This window comes from Hyperolius riggenbachi, chromosome 1 (assembly GCF_040937935.1).
Source record: "Hyperolius riggenbachi isolate aHypRig1 chromosome 1, aHypRig1.pri, whole genome shotgun sequence".
Taxonomy (NCBI): Eukaryota; Metazoa; Chordata; class Amphibia; order Anura; family Hyperoliidae; genus Hyperolius; species Hyperolius riggenbachi.
In genome coordinates this window covers 543,755,603-543,774,590 of record NC_090646.1, presented here as the reverse complement: position 1 = coordinate 543,774,590, position 18,988 = coordinate 543,755,603, and the positions used below count along the sequence as shown (strand labels likewise).

Sequence of the window (18,988 nt, the reverse complement as noted above, 5' to 3'; positions counted from 1 at the left end):
TCGGTTTCAGGCTGAAATCTATTCACAATCTGTTTGCAGTAAAGGTGGCCATACAATCCCTCTCTGATCAGATTCGATCAGAGAGGGATATTTCTGTTGGTCGAATCTGATGGCAAATCGACCAGTGTATAACCACCTTTACTCTGGGGTCAGAGTGATTTGACAAGCCTGCGGGTTCAGAGCGATTTGACAAGGCAGTGTTATGCTGGGCATACACGGCACGATAGTTATCAATCGAGCTGCTGATGGCTCGATTGATAATATTCAACCTGTCCGATCACCGCGGCGGATTGATTCCGCGCTCGATCCCCGCGGGCGGGCAATGCCAGAAATGAGCGGCTGATAAGGTACTGCCCGCGGGGATGAGCGGGAATCGATCCACGCGCCGGCATCGAGCCAGCAGCTCGATTCCGGCGCAGAATTGCAGCGTGTATGCCCAGCATTAGACAGCTAGACAAAATTTCCTAATGCTTAATGTTCTGCCGGTACACTCCTGCAGCAGTTGGGACTGGCTCCCTTTCCTGCCTGATTCTGAATCTATTGTATACTTCTACAATATAGCTTGAAGTGTAATCATGTACTTCATGACAAGATAAATAACTCTCCAAAGTGTGAACTTGCCTCTGAATGTTCACCCGCAGGCAGGCAGTCGGTAATTCTGAATACCGATCTCCAGCGAGGTTTGATTTACCCCTTTTGGGGTGGAACAACTGTTCCAAAAGTTGTAATTCATTTATTGTCTTGCGTATAGTTCACACTGCTTTTTCCTTCGAATAATTGCTAAGTATTTAAATGTTTTCGGTTACCAGGCCAACAGAAACTGCATTGCAATTGCTTCCAGCCACGATATCCAGGAGCTTGACGTCTCTGCAATACTTGCTACCCAGATTTACAGCTGGATTGATGATGACTTTGAAATAGAAAATAAAGGGTATGCATTTTGTCCATTTATTTTACATGCAAGTTTTTTTGGGTTTTTTTTCCCCTCTTCTTTTTGATGGACTATAGGGATGCTGTAGCGGATTTTACATAAACGTGTAGTGAAATTGTGCTGAGTCTGTGAATAAAGACCACTATAAATCCAGATGTCCTGGTTGACTCATTAAGAAATGGTGCCATGGCATTATTATGACAACCAGGGCAGTAAACAATGGTAGCACTAATGTTTGTACCATGGTTTGTATTCTTCTGGAAAGCATATGCACCCACTATGAGCACTTTGCGACAATTGCAAAGCACCCATGATTTGCCAATTGGAAGTGCCACAATTTTATTGCGATTCGTGGAGCGATCGTGTTTTGCCTACTGCTGAGATCACTCCTAAAATTGCGATGGCTGTGTGATCGCAATGCTGCTAATGGAACCACCCCTGTAAGGATACACTGGTGTTGTGCTAGGACCACCCCCCAGGGGTCAACTGCTGTTGTGCTTTGTCGATCGCCAGTGATTGGCGAGCGCTGCAAAAATGCTCCTAGTAAGTCCTAGGTTTTATACAGTTTCAGTTTAGTACATTCTATAATCCTGTTTTGTAATTTTTACAGTTCGGATGACTTCTTGGTCATACACACTCGTGATGATGTGTCCAATGCCCAGGGATCAACGCCTTATACACACAGTAATCCTGGTACCCCTATCAATATGCCCTGGCTTGGAGGAACACAGACTGGGAGGGGTGCATCTGTTGTAAGTACAAATATGTGTTTGGTGCTTTTATTGTTTTTACGTAACTAATATCTTGGGACAGTTCTTAAAAGTATCTTCAAAATAAAGTCCAAATTCCTACTTCATAATTTTATCATTTCCATAAAGCTTGAGAGCCAACAGATTTTCAATACTATGGACATATTATGAAGATAATTCTCATACTACATGAACTTGGTAAAATTGCCCAGTCGTTGGGTAATCAAAATTTGATGGGTATGCACCCTAAAGCCTCGTACATGCATGCAAGAAATGTCACTCGACGGGAATAGCTACTCTATGCCTCTGGCAACATTGGAGGACAGACACTGTACAGATGCATTGCTAGTTTGCAGGCTAATGACGTGTTATGCAGGGGGTGGAGGGCTGATGGAATGGGGTGGTTGTGACGTCACACAGAATGAGTGGGGTACAAAGCTATCAGCCAAATCAATCCACCTGGCTTATCGCTGGCCGAGGCATCAGGGACCACTGTACACATGCTAGATTTTTGGCAAAAGTGTTATTGGTAGCTGAGTTTCATTGAGCATGTATATGAAGTTTAACCACTTTGCATTCCTTGTTTTTTACCCCTTGAGATTCCTGATAATTTTGGCGTTTCAGCTGTGCCGCTATTGATATAGCAATAACATTTTATTACTTATGCCATCAAAGTGATACATACAGGGGTTGGACAAAATAATGGAAACACCTAACATTTTGGCATCATAATCTTTGAACATGTTTTAAAGAGACACTGAAGCGAAAAAAAAATTATGATATTATGATTTGTATGTGTAGTACAGCTAAGAAATAAAACATTAAGATCAGATACATCAGTCTAATTGTTTCCAGTACAGGAAGAGTTAAGAAACTCCAGTTGTTATCTCTATGCAAAAAATCCATTAAGCTGTACGACTTTCAAAGTCGTGGAGAGAGCTGTCTTTTGACTTTTATTATCTCAAGTGTTTTCTTTTGCTCTGCCAGAGGAGAGGTCATTAGTTCACAGACTGCTCTGAAAGAATCATTTTGAATGCTGAATGTTGTGTAATCTGTACATATTATAGAATGATGCAATGTAAGAAAAAACACTATATACCTGAAAATAAAAATATGAGAATATTTTCTTTGCTGCTAATCTTCTAGTAATTATTCATAGTACACAACCAATTAATTATATCATATATATTTTTTTTCGTTCAACCCTCCAGGACAGTGACATTGAGATTTGGGCTCCGCCCCCCAGAAACAGGAAACACCCAGCGTGAGCTCTATAAATCTGTTCCCAGGTATCCACACCTCAGTTGTGTGTTTCCTTCCCTGGGAACATGAGCTCTGTAAAGGGAGCTAGCTGGTCAGCAGCCTGGGAGTGCTGAGGCTGGTAATAGTTCCCTGAGGGAGCCTGCTTCACTACCCTGGAGGGTTGGAATATTGTTGCAGCAGAAAGCTCCTTACCTGCTTAAACAGGTTTTTCCCCTCTAGCAGCCACCTGAGCGGCTGTGCGTGCTAGAGGGAGGACAACGCGGAGCAGCCCTGACGGAGGTCCTGGACGCAGCGGTGGGGGAATATCGGCTCTGCACGGAGGAAGGATGGCTTTGCCCCCAGTCTAGCGGTACTTCCGCCGACGAGTGACTTCACTTCCGCATTTTGCGCGGCTGCAAAACAGCGTTGTGTGCGTTCCTTGTGGCACTTAGCGTTTGGCCTTTGCCGAGGATGGACGCACGAAAACTTCAGGATCAGGTAAGCCGGCGGAGATCTTGTGGGAGCCGCGTTTGATCACGGTCTGACTGGTCGCCGCACTGGTCTGAGGTTTGATTATGCTGCTCAGATGTATTTAGTCAGCATATGAATGACAGTGGCTAGATCAAGGATATTTGCTGAAGCTGTCTTTTTGTGGTGGCACATTGTTGTTTAAAACCAGTTAAACATGGATAACTGCACTGATCTTAAGTTTAATTAATAGATCAGAAAAAGCATGTTAGACTACTTGGTGATTTGATTACTTAAATGGAGCAAGATGTTTGTTACCAGTTTAAGTATTGTAAAAGTCCTGATAGTTCAGAAAAGCATTTGTTCACATGTGACTGATTGGTTTTTGTGCAGCTCAATGTGTTTTGCATAAGTAATTGTTGCATAGCTACCTGAATGAATGTTAACTACATGGTGCATTCATTGTGGGGAGTGAGCTGGTTACTGGGTCAGCTGCATATAATGTTGGATTTTTCCTTCTAAGTTTGCAGGAGGGATTTATTGGTGCAGTATCACCAAATATATTAATTTAAAAAAAAAAAAAAAAAAAAAAAATTTTTCCCTCTCTCTCTCCTGCAATACATTTTAGCAGCTGTATGCATCTACATTCTGTCTAGATGAGCTACACTTGAATTGATATGCATCCTAAATTATCTGTCTGATTGCTGTACTTAAGCTTATTTTACAGATAATGATATTCATTTTTTTGGTAAACAGCTCACTATATACACAGAGTATATATGAATAAACATCACATCTGTTCAGGAGAGGATTTATGTGATTAATTACAGGCTTTAATGAATTATAGTAATTAATCTCATGGTATTATTCTCTTCATATGTTTTTCAGGAGACTTCGGACTTATCCGATAGCTCTAACAGGTCCAGGAGTTGCCTTGTCTGTAAGGTTGTTTTGCCAACTAGCTGGACAAAAGCATCTTGCCAAGGATGTATTACAAAGTTAATTAATGAAGAGAATACTGCCTCCTGCAAAGAGTTTATGACTACCATGAGGCATGAAATGGTAGAGACATTTAGAGCATTCAGGGAAAATCTGCCTACAGGGTCAGCTCCTGTGGTACCTCCTGTGGCAGTTATTCCCAAGGAGAATCCTAAGCCAAGAAAAGCTCTTGTAAAAACTACAAGACGTTTAATTTCTTCAGATGAAGAAGAAGAAGAGGAAATACAGGATGTTCTTCCTGGAGGACAGGTTAACAGGGAGTTATCACAGGATGATATGTCAGATCAAAGTGATACGGATGAGAAACTTATGTTTTCAAGATTCAGATTTCTGGTGGAAGAGACTGATGAATTAGTGCGGGCTATTCACACTACCTTGAATATTAATCAGACCACTCCCGCTTCTGTGTCCATACATGATAAATTATATTCTGGTATGGATCCCACACCACATTTAAATTTTCCTGTACATCCCTCAACAAAAAACCTAATTAATACGCAATGGAAATACCCAGAGAAAAAACTTTTTATTTCCAGAGGGTTTAGAAAGCGATTCCCCTTTTCAGAAGAAGATGCAAAACTATGGGAAGGTTGTCCCAAGTTAGACGCAGCGTTCAGTCTAATGAATAGGGAGAATGAACTTGCTTTTGAGGATTTGGGTTTCCTTAAAGACCCAGCAGACAAGAAAATTGATTTGTCACTTAAAAAAGCTTATACAGCAGCAGTAACTAACTTTAAGCCTGCTGCAGCCACCACCTGTGTCTCTAGGACCACTTTATTATGGATAGAGAGGGTGGAAGAATTAGTCAAAACTGATGCTCCTAAAAAGGACATTTTAGAAGCTCTGAGTGTTGTTAAGAAATCTAATAATTATGTTACTGATGCTTCAACAGAGTCACTAAGAGTTACAGCAAAGACAACAGCACTAGTTAATAATGCCCGCAGAAATCTGTGGCTCAAGACATGGGACGGTAGCCAATCGTCCAAGTCTAAGGCATGTAATCTACCCTTTACGGGGGATCTGTTATTTGGCCCTCAGCTCCAAGAAGTCTTGGAGAAGACGGCAAGCAGGAAATTATCATTTCCGAAGAAAAAGAAATTCAAGCCGAATAGGCCCTTTTTTCGCCGCAATAACCAGGCGAGAGATAAAGGGGTCCAAAAAAGGACTTGGCCAATTAATAAGGAAGGGCCTAGGAGGACTCCGCTGCATAAGCCAGCAGAGCCCCAAAGCAAGCACCAGTGACGCCAGGCTGAAAGTAGGGGGCAGGTTATCTCGCTTTTATCCAGAGTGGAGAAAGATAACCTCGAATCAATTCATTTTAGACCTAATAAAAGACGGGTACAAGATAAGATTCATAAAAAAGCCCCCGGTGAGATTTGTAAAGACTTTAATGCCGAAAGACAGAGAAGCCAGGATGGCATTACAGGAATTACTAAGAGACATGATGGACAGAAATGTCATAAAAGAGGTACCACCTCAGGAAAGAAACCGAGGGTTCTATTCTCGAATTTTTCTGATCAAAAAGCCAACCGGAAAATTCAGAATGATTCTGAACTTAAAACCACTAAACCCCTTTATTGTATACGAAAAGTTCAGAATGGAAACTGTGTATACGATGAGGAACTTACTGAATGCAGACGTGTTTATGGTGAACATAGATCTGACAGACGCTTATTGGCACATCCCAATCAGAAGGGAGTCTCAAAAGTACCTAAGATTCAGTGTACAAGGAGACGGTGGAGTGCTGCATTATCAATTCTCGTGCCTTCCTTTCGGAATATCTTCAGCACCAAGAGTGTTTACGAAAGTAATGGCAGAGGTGGTAGGAAATCTTCATCTCCAGAACATTATAATAATCCCTTATCTGGACGACCTATTAGTTCTAGCAGACAATGCGGTACTGCTTCAAAGAGATCTGAAGAGGGTGTTAGGTCAGTTAGAAACCCTGGGTTGGTTAGTAAATTACCAAAAGTCACATCTGGATCCATCCCAGGTGATCAAATTTTTGGGGTTCATAATAAATTCACCCCTTCAAAGACTGTTCTTGCCAGAGGACAAGGTGACAAAAGTGCAGTCGACAATAGTCAGCCTTCTAGAGGCAGACACCATCTCAGTACGGCAGTGCATGAGTATAGTGGGTCTTCTAACCTCAACAGCACCAGCAGTAGATTGGGCAATGGCTCACGTAAGAGTTCTCCAGAACTGGCTACTGGAAAACTGGAACAGAAATCAGGGCGATTTAGAAAGCGTGTTATCAATACCAACCTGGGTAAAGGAATCACTGCCTTGGTGGATGGATATAAAAAATCTTCAGTTAGGAAGACTATGGCGGTCTCCTCCAACAAAGATTATAACAACAGACGCAAGTTTGATGGGTTGGGGAGCCCATGTGGACGGACTATACCTGCAAGGGTCATGGACAGACCCAGTAAGGGGAGAGTCATCCAACTTCAGAGAAATGAAGGCAGTTCATATGGCCCTATTACAAGCATCAGAGTGTCTAAAGGGGCATCATCTTCAGGTTCGTTCAGACAACATAACAGTAGTAGCCTATCTGAACAAACAAGGAGGGACAAGGTCCAGAAAACTCCTAGAAGTGTCACTGAAGATCTTAGATTGGGCAGAGCTGAATCTGCTATCATTAACAGCAGTCCATCTGAAAGGGACATTAAATCGAATGGCCGACCTTCTAAGCAGACAAAGACTGTCAAATTCCGAGCTGAGGCTCAACCCGGAAGTATTCAGAATGATAACGGCCAGATGGGGGTGGCCCGAAATAGACCTTTTTGCCAATCAGACGAACTCTCAGTGCAGAAGGTTTTTCTCTCTAGATCCGAAGGGAGCATGTGCAATAGATGCGTTGGCCCAAGATTGGATCTTCAGCAAAGCATATGCCTTTCCACCAATCCCCTTGATTCCTCTTGTATTACAGAAGTTGAAACTGTCCAGAATGACTCTGATATTAATAGCACCAGATTGGCCAAAACGATCATGGTACCCGTTGTTACTAAAAATAAAGTTAAAGACAATAAATTACCGACAATTCTTGAGTTCCTGCAAGATGGAATTGAGAGGGGTTTGGCCTTAAGTACAATTAAGGTACAAGTAGCAGCAATTTCTGTTTTCGTTGATAAGAAATTAGCCTTAGATCCCCTGGTGATCAGATTTATGAAATCGGTAGAAAGATCAAGGCCAATAGTTAAGAAATCATGTCCTAGGTGGGACCTATCTTTAGTTCTCAATGTACTTATGGAAGAGCCATTCGAACCTCTAGAAGAAATTTCGTTAAGGAATCTTACAATTAAAACCATATTCTTAGTAGCGATTACCTCTGCAAAAAGAGTAAGCGAATTAGAGGCACTAAGCAGTGATGAACAATTCTGTTCTATATTTGAAGACCGAGTGATATTGAAGACGGTAACTGATTTTTTACCAAAAGTATCATCAGTGTCTAATAGGGGGCAAGAGATAATATTGCCTACCTTCTGCAATAAAGCAGTTCATCCAAAAGAGAAGCAGTGGCACAAGCTGGATGTAAGGAGGTGCTTACTAATATACTTAAAAAGAGTGAAGCAACTCAGGAAAACAGACAGGTTATTTGTTAATTTCACTGGAAATAAAGTGGGAGAAAAAATGACCAAAGCTTCGATAGCAAGATGGCTCAAGGTTTGTATTGAGGAAGCTTACAAATTGAGGCAGTTGGAGTCACCTAAAGAGATCACAGCACACTCTACTAGAGCTATGGCAACCTCCTGGGCCTATAGAGCTGGGGCATCGGCATCAGAGATCTGCCGGGCAGCAACATGGAGGAGTGTCAACACGTTCGTCAGACATTACCGTCTAGATCTGATGACAGCAGGAGAACAGTCCTTCGGGAGGAAAGTTCTACAGGCTGTGGTCCCGCCCTAAGGTGGGTGATTCCTTGTTTATCATCTCAATGTCACTGTCCTGGAGGGTTGGACGAAAAAACCAGGATTACGACCTGGTAATTCTATTTTTGACAACCCTCCAGGACAGTCCTTAGTTCCCACCCGTTAAGCATCATGTATTTTGATGTGGGTAAGAAGTATTAGGGTATCCAGTATGACTAGGTTCAGGTCTTGTGCACAACTGAGGTGTGGATACCTGGGAACAGATTTATAGAGCTCACGCTGGGTGTTTCCTGTTTCTGGGGGGCGGAGCCCAAATCTCAATGTCACTGTCCTGGAGGGTTGTCAAAAATAGAATTACCAGGTCGTAATCCTGGTTTTCGCTTCAGTGTCTCTTTAAGCAATTAAAACTTGACATATGTTAAATTTTTTTTGTTTATTATTTTTGTTATTTGATGTTTAAAATAGTTTTTTTTAACAGATATTTAAACAAAAGTTGGTTATAATTTATAAAAATGGCAAATCTCTCAGACCTTCAAAGAGGCCAAATTGTTGGTGCTCGTATGGCAGGCGCTACTGTAACAGAAACTGCCCGAATGCTTGGCATTTCAAGAGGTAACGTCTCAAAAGTAATGACTGCCTTTGAAAGAGAAGGAAAAACGTCTTCAGCAAAGCACAGTTGTGGCCGAAAGTTGAAGTTGTCTGAGAGAGACCGTCGGACTCTAAATCGAATTTTTAGAAAAGCTCGCAAGACCACGGCTCCTAAAATCGCTGCACAGCTGAATGAACACCTACAGAACCCAGTTTCCACAAAAACTGTTCGTCGGCAGCTGCACAAATCTGTATTCCATGTAAGAACTGCAATTAGAAAACACTCAAAGTGTTTAGAGTGGGGTAGAAACCACCAGAATTGGTCCCTTGAGCAGTGGAAAAATGTAATTTTCTCTGAGGAATCATCGTTTACCTTATTTCCAACATCCAGCTGAGTGTACGTTTGGAGACAGCCGAAAGAAGCATTTCATCCAGACTGCCTACTCCCAACCGTAAAACATGGCAGGGGTTCTGTGATGATCTGGGGTGCTATTTCTTAGAAATCCGCTGGGCCAATGATTTCCCTTCATGGAAGAATTAATAGCTGAGACAATTTAGGAATTTTGGGCGACCAAGTTCATCCTATGGTTCAAGAACTGTTTCCGGAGGGGAATGCCATCTTTCAAGATGATAATGCACCAATCCATACAGCTAGAATTGTTAAAGAATGGCACGAGGAACATTCTAATGAAGTTAAAGAGACTCCGTAACAAAAATTACAACGTTTTTTTCTACCATCCTACAAGTTCCTAAACCTATTCTAATGTACTCTGGCGTACTGCAGCACTTTCTGCTATCACTGTCTCTGTAATACATCAATGTATCTTTCCCCTGTCAGACTTGTCGGCCTGTGTGTGGAAGGCTGCCAACTCTTCCGTGCTGGTCTGTTTATGCACACCCCTCCAGGCCCCTCTCTGCACACTCCAGTGTGTGTTTTATTTATATAAGCCAGCAGGTCTCTGCTATCTTATCAGTGATAGAAGAGAGCTGGATAAAAATCCTCCTCTGTTAGGCGGTGAAAGGAGCTGGGCTGACACATACTGAGGAATTAGACAGGAAGAAAGGATCAGCCTCACAGCCTGTCACTAGTATTCACTGCAGGAGAGCTGAAGGGGACAGAAAGTAAAAACACACAAGTGATCTCTTGAGATACAAAAGGAAGGGTGTATACAGCCTGCTTGTGTATGGATGTATTTTCTATGTGTGGACATACTGTACATCAACCTACTTCCTGTTTTGGTGGCCATTTTGTTTGTTTACAAACAAACTTTTTAAAACTGTTTTTGATTACTTTTAATGCGGCGGGGAGCGGCGAAATTGTGACAGAGGGGAATAGGAGATGTCCCCGAACACACTGGTATGTTTACTTTTGTGCGATTTTAACAATACAGATTCTCTTTAAGCATCTCAACTGGCCACCACAATCCGCAGACCTCAACATTATTGAGCATTTATGGTCGTTTTTAGAGATTCAAGTAAGAAGTCGATTTCTGCCGCCACTGTCTCTGAAAGAACTGGAGGGTGTTTTAACTGAAGAATGGGCTAAAATTCCTTTGGAAACAATTCACAATTTGTATGAATCAAGATCTTGGAAAATTGAGGCTGTAATTGCCGCGAAAAGTTGATCTACACCATATAAAAATATATTTTGTTGATTTTCAAGGTGTTTCCATTATTTTGTCCAACCCCTGTATATTGTGTTAATATTTTTTTCCAATTATTGTTTAACTTTACATTTTATCAAGGAAAATTAGCCATAAACACAAAAAACAATATGTCATCCCTCCTAATTTTCACATAACAAGTGCCACAGTTTTTAAACGCCCTAAAATAATTTTTGGGGGCTTGTCCTGGTTAAAAAGAATCTGAAGCCTTCTAACATTCCTCTTTTTATTTAACATTTATCTTCTGCAATATCAGCATAGCTAAAACGCCACATCCCCACGGCAAAATTATGTAATTAACCCCCCCCCCAATTCCCGGAGCAAAATGTGGGGATCGCTTCCTGGTAGAGGCAGAGCTTAGCGCTGTAGCTCTGCCTCTACTCGCGTCAATCCCTGCTGATCCCCGCCTCTCTGTCTTCTGTCTCTGAGAGGGGTCATGAGAGGCAGAGATCCGCACGCAGATTGACGCGAGCAGAGGCAGAGCTATAGCGCTAAGCTCTGCCTCCCCAGGCAGCAAAATCCATGACCTGAAAAGTCGTGGATTTTTGCCCCGGGATTTGGGGGGTTTAAATACAGCATTCTGCCGCAGGGATGCAGCGGTTTAGCTATTCTGATATTGTTGAAGATAAATGTCAAATAAAAGGAGGACTCTCTTTAAAACGATACCATATATGCCATATTTTATCACTAGTTGGGCATGTAGCATACCATTATCTCTATCCTGTGCGTCTGAAGCGATTGCATGCTATCCCTAGGGCGCACAGTTTGGTGACCCTAGGGCTATATTGATGTATTGTTAGGCAACAACATAGCAATGCATCTATATTGGGTCCCCAAGCTGTCGCCCTAGAGATCAGCATTCGATTACCATTGCGACGGGATACGTGTGCACAATCGTGGCAGCAGTGCAGCTTTTTAGTGCTGGATACGAGTCTTGCATACAGAAATCTTTAGCATAGAAGATTTGGTTGTGAGACTCGCGTTAGGGAACCTGAACTGGTTAAAAGGAACCAGAGTTGTAAAACCAATGGAAGCTGCCATATTTCATTTCATCAGGGAGAACAGTTATTTACAGGCCCTGTCCATAAAACATTCCTTTTAGTTTGTATTTGGTAAAGGATTCTTAGGCCCCGTTCACACTTGCGGTTCTCTGCCAAACGGACCGGATGACCTGACCGGATCCGGACCGGATCCGGGTCGGAACCGTACGGTTCTGATCCGGATCCGATCCGGATCCGGTCAGTTTGCATCAGGTGTTCATCAGGATGCGATCCGGATCCGTTTGGCAAAAGATAGTAGAAAAGGAATAAAAATGTTGGGGTCTGGGAGGTCAGCAGAAGGTGGACCTGTGGAATCAGGCCCTCCGCTGTTTAGCACTCACCTCCACCTCCGACATACTGCCAACATCTCCAGCACGTTTAAAATCACTGCTGCTCCACTCCAAAATGCTTGCCCATGTGTCCCCATCCAAAATCGCCGCTTCAATATGCATAGGAAGTGGGGTAGAACATCCGGATTTTTAGCCAGTGTGTTGTGCGCTCTCCGGTTCTCATTGGTTTGTATTGGCCGGATGGTGCAGTCCGGATACGGCTGCCGGAGGAGCCGGACCAAAAAATAGCGCATGTTGGGTCTTATGCCGGAGTCCGGATCCGGTCCGGACGAAACGGACGCATGTGAACGGACGCATAGGCTTTCATTGCTATGCCGTGCGTCCGTTCGGTCCGTTCTGCATGCGGTCCGGCTCCGGCACGGCGATTCCGGACGGCGACCGCTAATGTGAACCGGGCCTTATGGCTCAGACACTCTATAAGCGCTTTTCTGAGTGCTTTTGGGCCATCTGAGCTTTCTGAGAGCTTTTTAAAAAACACTCCCATTGACTTACATTAACCACTTAACATCTCAGTCGTTTTCAGCTTATGCATCCGAGCAATGTTCACGTCCCATTCATTAGCCTATAACTTTATCACTACTTATCACAATGAACTGATCTATATCTTGTTTTTTCCGCCACCAATTAGGCTTTCTTTGGGGGGTACATTTTGCTAAGAGCCACTTTACTGTAAATGCATTTTAACAGGAAGAATAAGAAAAAAAATGAAAAAATTCATTGTCAGTTTTCGGCCATTATAGTTTTAAAATAATACATGCCTCCATAATTAAAACCCACGTATTGTTATTGCCCATTTGTCACGGTTATTTCACCATTTAAATTATGTCCCTATCACAATGTATCGCGACAATATTTTATTTGGAAATAAAAGAGCATTTTTTCCGTTTTGCATACATCACTATTTACAAGCTTATAAAAAAAAAAATAGAGAGAAATATTTCATCTTTACATAGATATTTAAAAAGTTTAGACCCTTAGGTAAATATTTATGTGTTTTTTTTTTTATAGTAATGTTTTTTTTTTTTTTTTTATTAAACATTTTATGTGGGCATTTTTGGGAGGGTGGGATATAAAAGTGTTTTATTTGGGGAAATATTGGTGTATTGTAATGTTTTTTGGCATTTACTTGTAGTTTTACTTTTTGGCCACAAGATGGCAATCTCGAGTTTGTTTACATGACGTCACTCTAAGCGTACAATGTACACTTAGAGGGACACAGCTTCAGAAAGAGCGAAGCTTCCGAGAGAAGCTGTCGCTTTTTCAGCGGGGGAGAGGAATCAGTGATCGGGCTCTATAGCCCGATACATTGATTCCGTGGCTACCGACACCGCGGCCGGGAGTGCGCGTGCACGCGCGCGATCGGCCGCGGGAGCGCACCTGTCCTCCTTGACGTTTTTATACGTCAAGGAGGACAAAGTGGTTAAAATTACGGTAAAATCACACAATTTTATTGCAATTTTAATGAGTCAATGGGAGCATTTTTAAAAAGCTTTCATAGGCCTGGTGCACACCAGAGAAGTTTTTCTGAGCGTTTTGAGTTTTTAAATCTGCTGCTAATGTTATCTTATGTGTCTGTGCACACTGGAGCACTGAGGTTTTGTAAAAATCCCCATAGCATTACATTGGGAAGAGCTTTTGAAACCTCTAAAAGCTCTTCCCAATGTAATGCTATGGGTTTTTTTTTACAAAACCTCATTGCTCTAGTGTGCACAGACACATAGGATAACATTAGCAGCAGATTTAAAAACTCAAAACGCTCAGAAAAACTCCTCTGGTGTGCACCAGGCCATAAAGCTCAATTGGCCCAAAAGCGCTCAGAAAAGTGCTTATAGCGTGTCTGAGCCCTTATTAAGGGGACTTAGTACACTTGTATAAGTTCTGTTTAATAGAATATTAAAAGCATAAGCCCTTGTGTTTTGCAATTAACTATACTGTATATAGGTCCCTGCTTTACTTGCAAAGAACTACTGTATAGAAAGATGAAGCCTAATGTAGCACAGGTAAATTAATATGTAAATATGGTTTCATTCCCTGTGCGCTATTGGCTCAGAACACTAAAAGAATAATACAAAAAGTAATGGTATCCAACAACACAGGTGGCTTTAGTTAGTTGTTACTGACGTGCTGGCTACATGATGGAATAGTAAAGATAATCAATCCAGTTGTACCAGATTTTATTATATTTATGCTGGCCTCCTCTGTGCTCATAAATGTTTCACTTTCACAGTTCGTTCTTTCAGTGCTTTAAGGGAATCTGACATGTTTCTAAAGGATTGTAAACTGATATTGCCGCAGGATTTGGACTGTAACAAAGGTGCTTGCAGACACCTTATTGTAACTATGCCAAAATGGCAGTGTCCATTTACACATAAAAACTCTGATAGGTTCAAACCTGTCATAATCTGGCATTTACAGTAGCTGGAGTCTCCACTCTGACTACTCTTACAGCTAAACCTTACCACAATGGATATTTGCTTGCATTTAAATACAACAGTATAAATACATGTCTGCACCCCAATTTTGTATTCAGTCTATATAACTGGAGATGTGCGACACTTTCATGTGCTCCAGCTTAGTTGCGCATGTCTTGGCCGTAGATGGAGATGCGCGGCACGTCCATGCTTTCCAGCGTGATTGCGCATGTCTTGGCCGTAGATGGAGATGCACGGCACGTCCATGCATTCCAGCGTGGTTGCGCATGTCTTGGCCGTAGATGGAGATGTGCGGCACTTTCATGTGCTCCAGCGTGGTTGCGCATGTCTTGGCCGTAGATGGAGATGCGTGGCACGTCCATGCATTCCAGCATGGTTGTGCATGTCCTGGCCGTAGCTGGAGATGTGCGGCACTTTCATGTGCTCCAGCGTGGTTGCGCATGTCTTGGCCATAGATGGAGATGCGCGGCACGTCCATGCATTCCAGCGTGATTGCGCATGTCTTGGCCGTAGATGGAGATGCGCGGCACGTCCATGCATTCCAGCGTGGTTGCGCATGTCCTCGCCTTAGCTGGAGATGTGTGGCACTTTCATGCGCTCCAGCTTAGTTGCGCATGTCTTGGCCATAGATGGAGATGCGCGGCACTTCCATATATTCCAGCGTGGTTGCACATGTCCTGGCCTTAGCTGGAGATGTGCGGCACTTCCATGTGCTCCAACGTAGTTGCGCATGTCTTGGTGGTAGTTGGAGATACGCGACACTTCCATTTGCTCTAACGTGGTTGCGCATGTCTTGGCCTTAACTGGAGATGCACAGCACTTCAAAGCGTTCCATCATGGTTAGGCATGTAATGGCTGTAGCTAGAGATGCGCAGCACTTCCATGCGCTTCAGTGTGATTGCGCATGTCTTGGCTGTAGCTGGAGAAGCGGGGCACTTCCATGCGCTCCAGCGTGGTCACGCATATGTTGGCTATAGCCGGAGATGTATGACACTTCCATGCGCTTCAGCATGGTTAAGCATGTGTTGACTGTGGCTGGAGCTGCGCGGGAATTCCATGCGATCCAGCGTGCGCACACACGCTCTTCCGTTTTGGCTGATAACCCATTGCGCTACATGTCTGTGTGATGGCAGACGCAATACATGCATAACCCCTCATTACAGTGTCCATGGGCCAATAAATATCTCATTCTGCAAACAGCCCACAGCCCACAAAACAATGTGGCTCCAGATGAAGTGGTCATACAGACCATGCCACATGTGCAACATCCCCCGCTTTCCCCCAGCCTGAACCACACCTTGCAATTAACACCTATCTACTCAAACCTGGAAATGTGCCATCATTTATTATACATGTGCAATCGCCTTTCCCTTGCATTTAGATACAGGCCTGTTACTCATGTCACAGCATTGTATAACATTTACAGGATTTATTATTGATCGTTCATGAGCATATGCTTTTGCACTGACACTTTTTGTGGCACACTGTTTTTTCTCCATTGCACGCTGGTCACTTTAGGTCTAATCACTGGACTTCCCTTTTCAGTTGCTTGTATTTAAAGGGAACCTGATGGAAGAGGAATAGAGAGGCTGCCATCTTCATTCTCTAAAAAACAATGTCAGTTGCCTAACTGTTGTGCTGATGCCACATCTCTAATACTTTTAAGGCAGAGATCACTCTTGAAGTGAATGGACATGATTTTCCCACATGCAGAATCGCATTAGATGTGACAGCCCATGTTAATCAATGGGCTCGTTCACAAATAAATGCCGTTCCCGAGTGCTGGAAAAAGATGTTCTGCATGCACTGTTTCCCCTACACATCATGTCTCTGGTTGTTTAACCACAAATGCGATGTGCAGGGCCTAACAAATGCTGTACAATACCTTATGCAGAATTCTAGCCACACCATAAAATCTATATTAATGTTGAAATACTGTAATTAACCACTTCAGCCCGAGAGCAATTTTCACATATAGGCGCTGCTCCCATTCATTTGCCAATAACTTTATTACTCCTTATCACAACTAAATGATCTATATATTGTTTTTTTCAGGACAAATTTGCCTTTTAGTGTGTGTTCATTTTGTTTAGTAATCACCTTATTTTCTATGAATTTTAAAGGGAAAATAAGGGAAAAAGATGAAAAAACAATCTATTTCTCCATTTACATCCATTATAGCTTTAAATTAAACAGTGCTGACTATAAGTTAAACCCACTAATTTTATTTGCTCATCCATCCTGGTTATTGCAACATTTAGATTATGTTCCTAGCACAATGTATGGAGAGAATATTATATTTGGAAATAAAGGTGTCTTTTTTCTGTTTTGTGTTTTTTGCTATCTCTTTGTACACTGTCAATGATTACAAGGCCTTATTTTGAAAAATAATAGTAATATACCCTTATGGCATACATAGTTAAAAAGCCAGGTTCCTAAGGTAACAATATATGTTGTTTCTTTCATATTCTGTCACTTTGTTTTCATTTTACAAGTCTTTTATTTTGGTACAGAATATGCAAAAATGTAATTTCTTTTGATTCAGTTTGTAACTAAAAAAAATACAGGAGACATGCGCCTCAACCCTAAAACTCTTTAAACTCTATTCTACTACTTCTCACGGTTAAAATGATACCACATATGTCTCTTGTAGTGTTGCTAAAACTTTCCCAAGTTTGATCATAATTCTGAAAATGACTTTTTATATTTGATCGAGTTTGTCCCTACCTATTTTTTCATGTGACGTGGTTCACAGGTTTTAGACACACCAAAAAAGTTTCCACAACTCGTCACGGTTAAAATGATACCACATGTGCCTCATTTAGTAGCAAACTGGTGGTGCAATCTCCACAACAACACTGGACAAATATATTTGTCCAGTTGGGCTTAAGTGGTTAAAAAATACAAATAGAGACAGTTAACTTCATGTAGCACAGCTTTATTATTGTAGAACCTACTGTAAAAATAGCTTTGTGCATCCTGGAAGGCCAGTTCCTTTTCTTCCTAATTGCTTGAGAGTTCTGGATAAGTCTACTGTATCATAAATCCAGCACCGTGCAGACAGGACAGGCAAAAAAAAAGGCAAAAAATGTATCCTCCTGGAAAGACAAACTGTTGTACCAGATAAAGGGTGAGGATCTATATTACAGTATTACAAATATGTATTTGTAGCATGTTTACATGACCTGTTAATAATCCATTGTAGTGACCTCTCAAAAACATTTGTATTGTAACAGATGATTAAGAGAACAATCAAAGAAGTCAGAAGAATGGCGTCCCATCCAACTCTGCCTTACTGTGAGTTCATTTTTTTAATTTATGAAATCTAATTTTAAGGCAAACCTAAGAACAGAAATTGTGCATTTGATTAATAAAAACTTTAAAAAAAAAGTGTTTCATCAGTGCAAACAGTACAGTATGTCCCAAGAGCTTACTGAAATGCAAGGAAGCGAAAAGTGTAATTTTGCCTTGTTAAAACAGGGTAAGTGCAGGTCATATAAGGCAATATTGCAATACACTAGGGCAGTGGATAGGGATACAAATACGTTCATCTAAAAAAGGTGTCCCGTAATCTGGGTTCCAGAACTTGCCAACAGTTGCCAATAATGCTACCAATATACCACTATGTAGTACCTATTGTAGAATATTGATAATCTTACCGATATTCCATCTCCTTGGGCCTTGTTTCCATCTCCGGGCTGCAGGCAATGCTGGTAGCCGTCATGACACAGGGTACTGTGTTGCTCTGTGATTTTCCACCAATGTGGTTGTGATCCCATGTATTTGTAGTGAATGGCATCACCCCCACGAACACGCAGAAATGCATGCGACCCTACGGTGTGATCCTGCCGTGAATTGCAATGGATGGGACATCAGACAGTGTACTCAATGCACTTCTGATGTACCTGCAAATCACATCATTGCACATTGCCGAAGACATGGCTGAAATTGCATAAATGGTAACAAGCCCTAATCTGTCTCTCACACTAGCTGCTACCTACTGTGGAGGTGTGCAGTCTCATAAGTTTGTTCCCTTACACTTATATGAATATGCTTTCCTAAAGTTCAGATGTTTTGAACTTCACATTGCCACTGCTTATTATGTTTATTATATTGTTTGCATAGATCTTACTGGTGCTCAAGATGGCAGTGTAAAGATGTTTGAGTGGGGACATTCCCAGCAGATAACCTGCTTCCGGACAGGTGGAAATTCCAGGGTAACACGGATAAGGTTTAACCACCAAGGGAACAAGGTAAGAGTCCTTTACTGTGTGACGACTGAAGCAGAAAATGTCTGATGCTATGGACAGAAAAGCCTAGTACTCCAGTGCTGAAACTTTTTTCTCTTATCCAAAATAAACTCCCTGGGCAGGGCTAGAAATAATGTAGAATTCAGAACTTTTTAGACTTGGTAAACTTACATTGGTTGTTGCTTGTTTTTGTGGATTTACCTTTTTGGCAATATATAAATGGCTGCTATGCCAAGTATTAAAACATTTACAAAAGCACTTTTACAGTTCTCTTGTTGGCTGAGTCTGTAGTGTAAATACATAGTAAAAATTTGGACATAAACCCATTTATTCATTGATGCTTCCTCAAGACCCAACACAATGGCTGTTAGCCAAAGAGCCTCCCTGTGATGTCCACATGATG

At 41.9% G+C, this 18,988-nt stretch overlaps 1 protein-coding gene across 2 annotated transcripts in view; it reads left to right on the top strand.

The window, feature by feature from the left end:
• DMXL1 (Dmx like 1) overlaps nucleotides 1–18,988 on the top strand; it is a 214,922-nt gene that overhangs the window by 182,149 nt on the left and 13,785 nt on the right. For both annotated transcript variants that reach the window (XM_068247113.1, XM_068247117.1), the window contains 4 exons: nucleotides 810–931; nucleotides 1,542–1,683; nucleotides 17,572–17,632; nucleotides 18,461–18,588. In XM_068247113.1, the coding sequence (XP_068103214.1) occupies nucleotides 810–931; nucleotides 1,542–1,683; nucleotides 17,572–17,632; nucleotides 18,461–18,588 (453 nt within the window). The remainder of the gene's footprint in view (nucleotides 1–809; nucleotides 932–1,541; nucleotides 1,684–17,571; nucleotides 17,633–18,460; nucleotides 18,589–18,988) is intronic.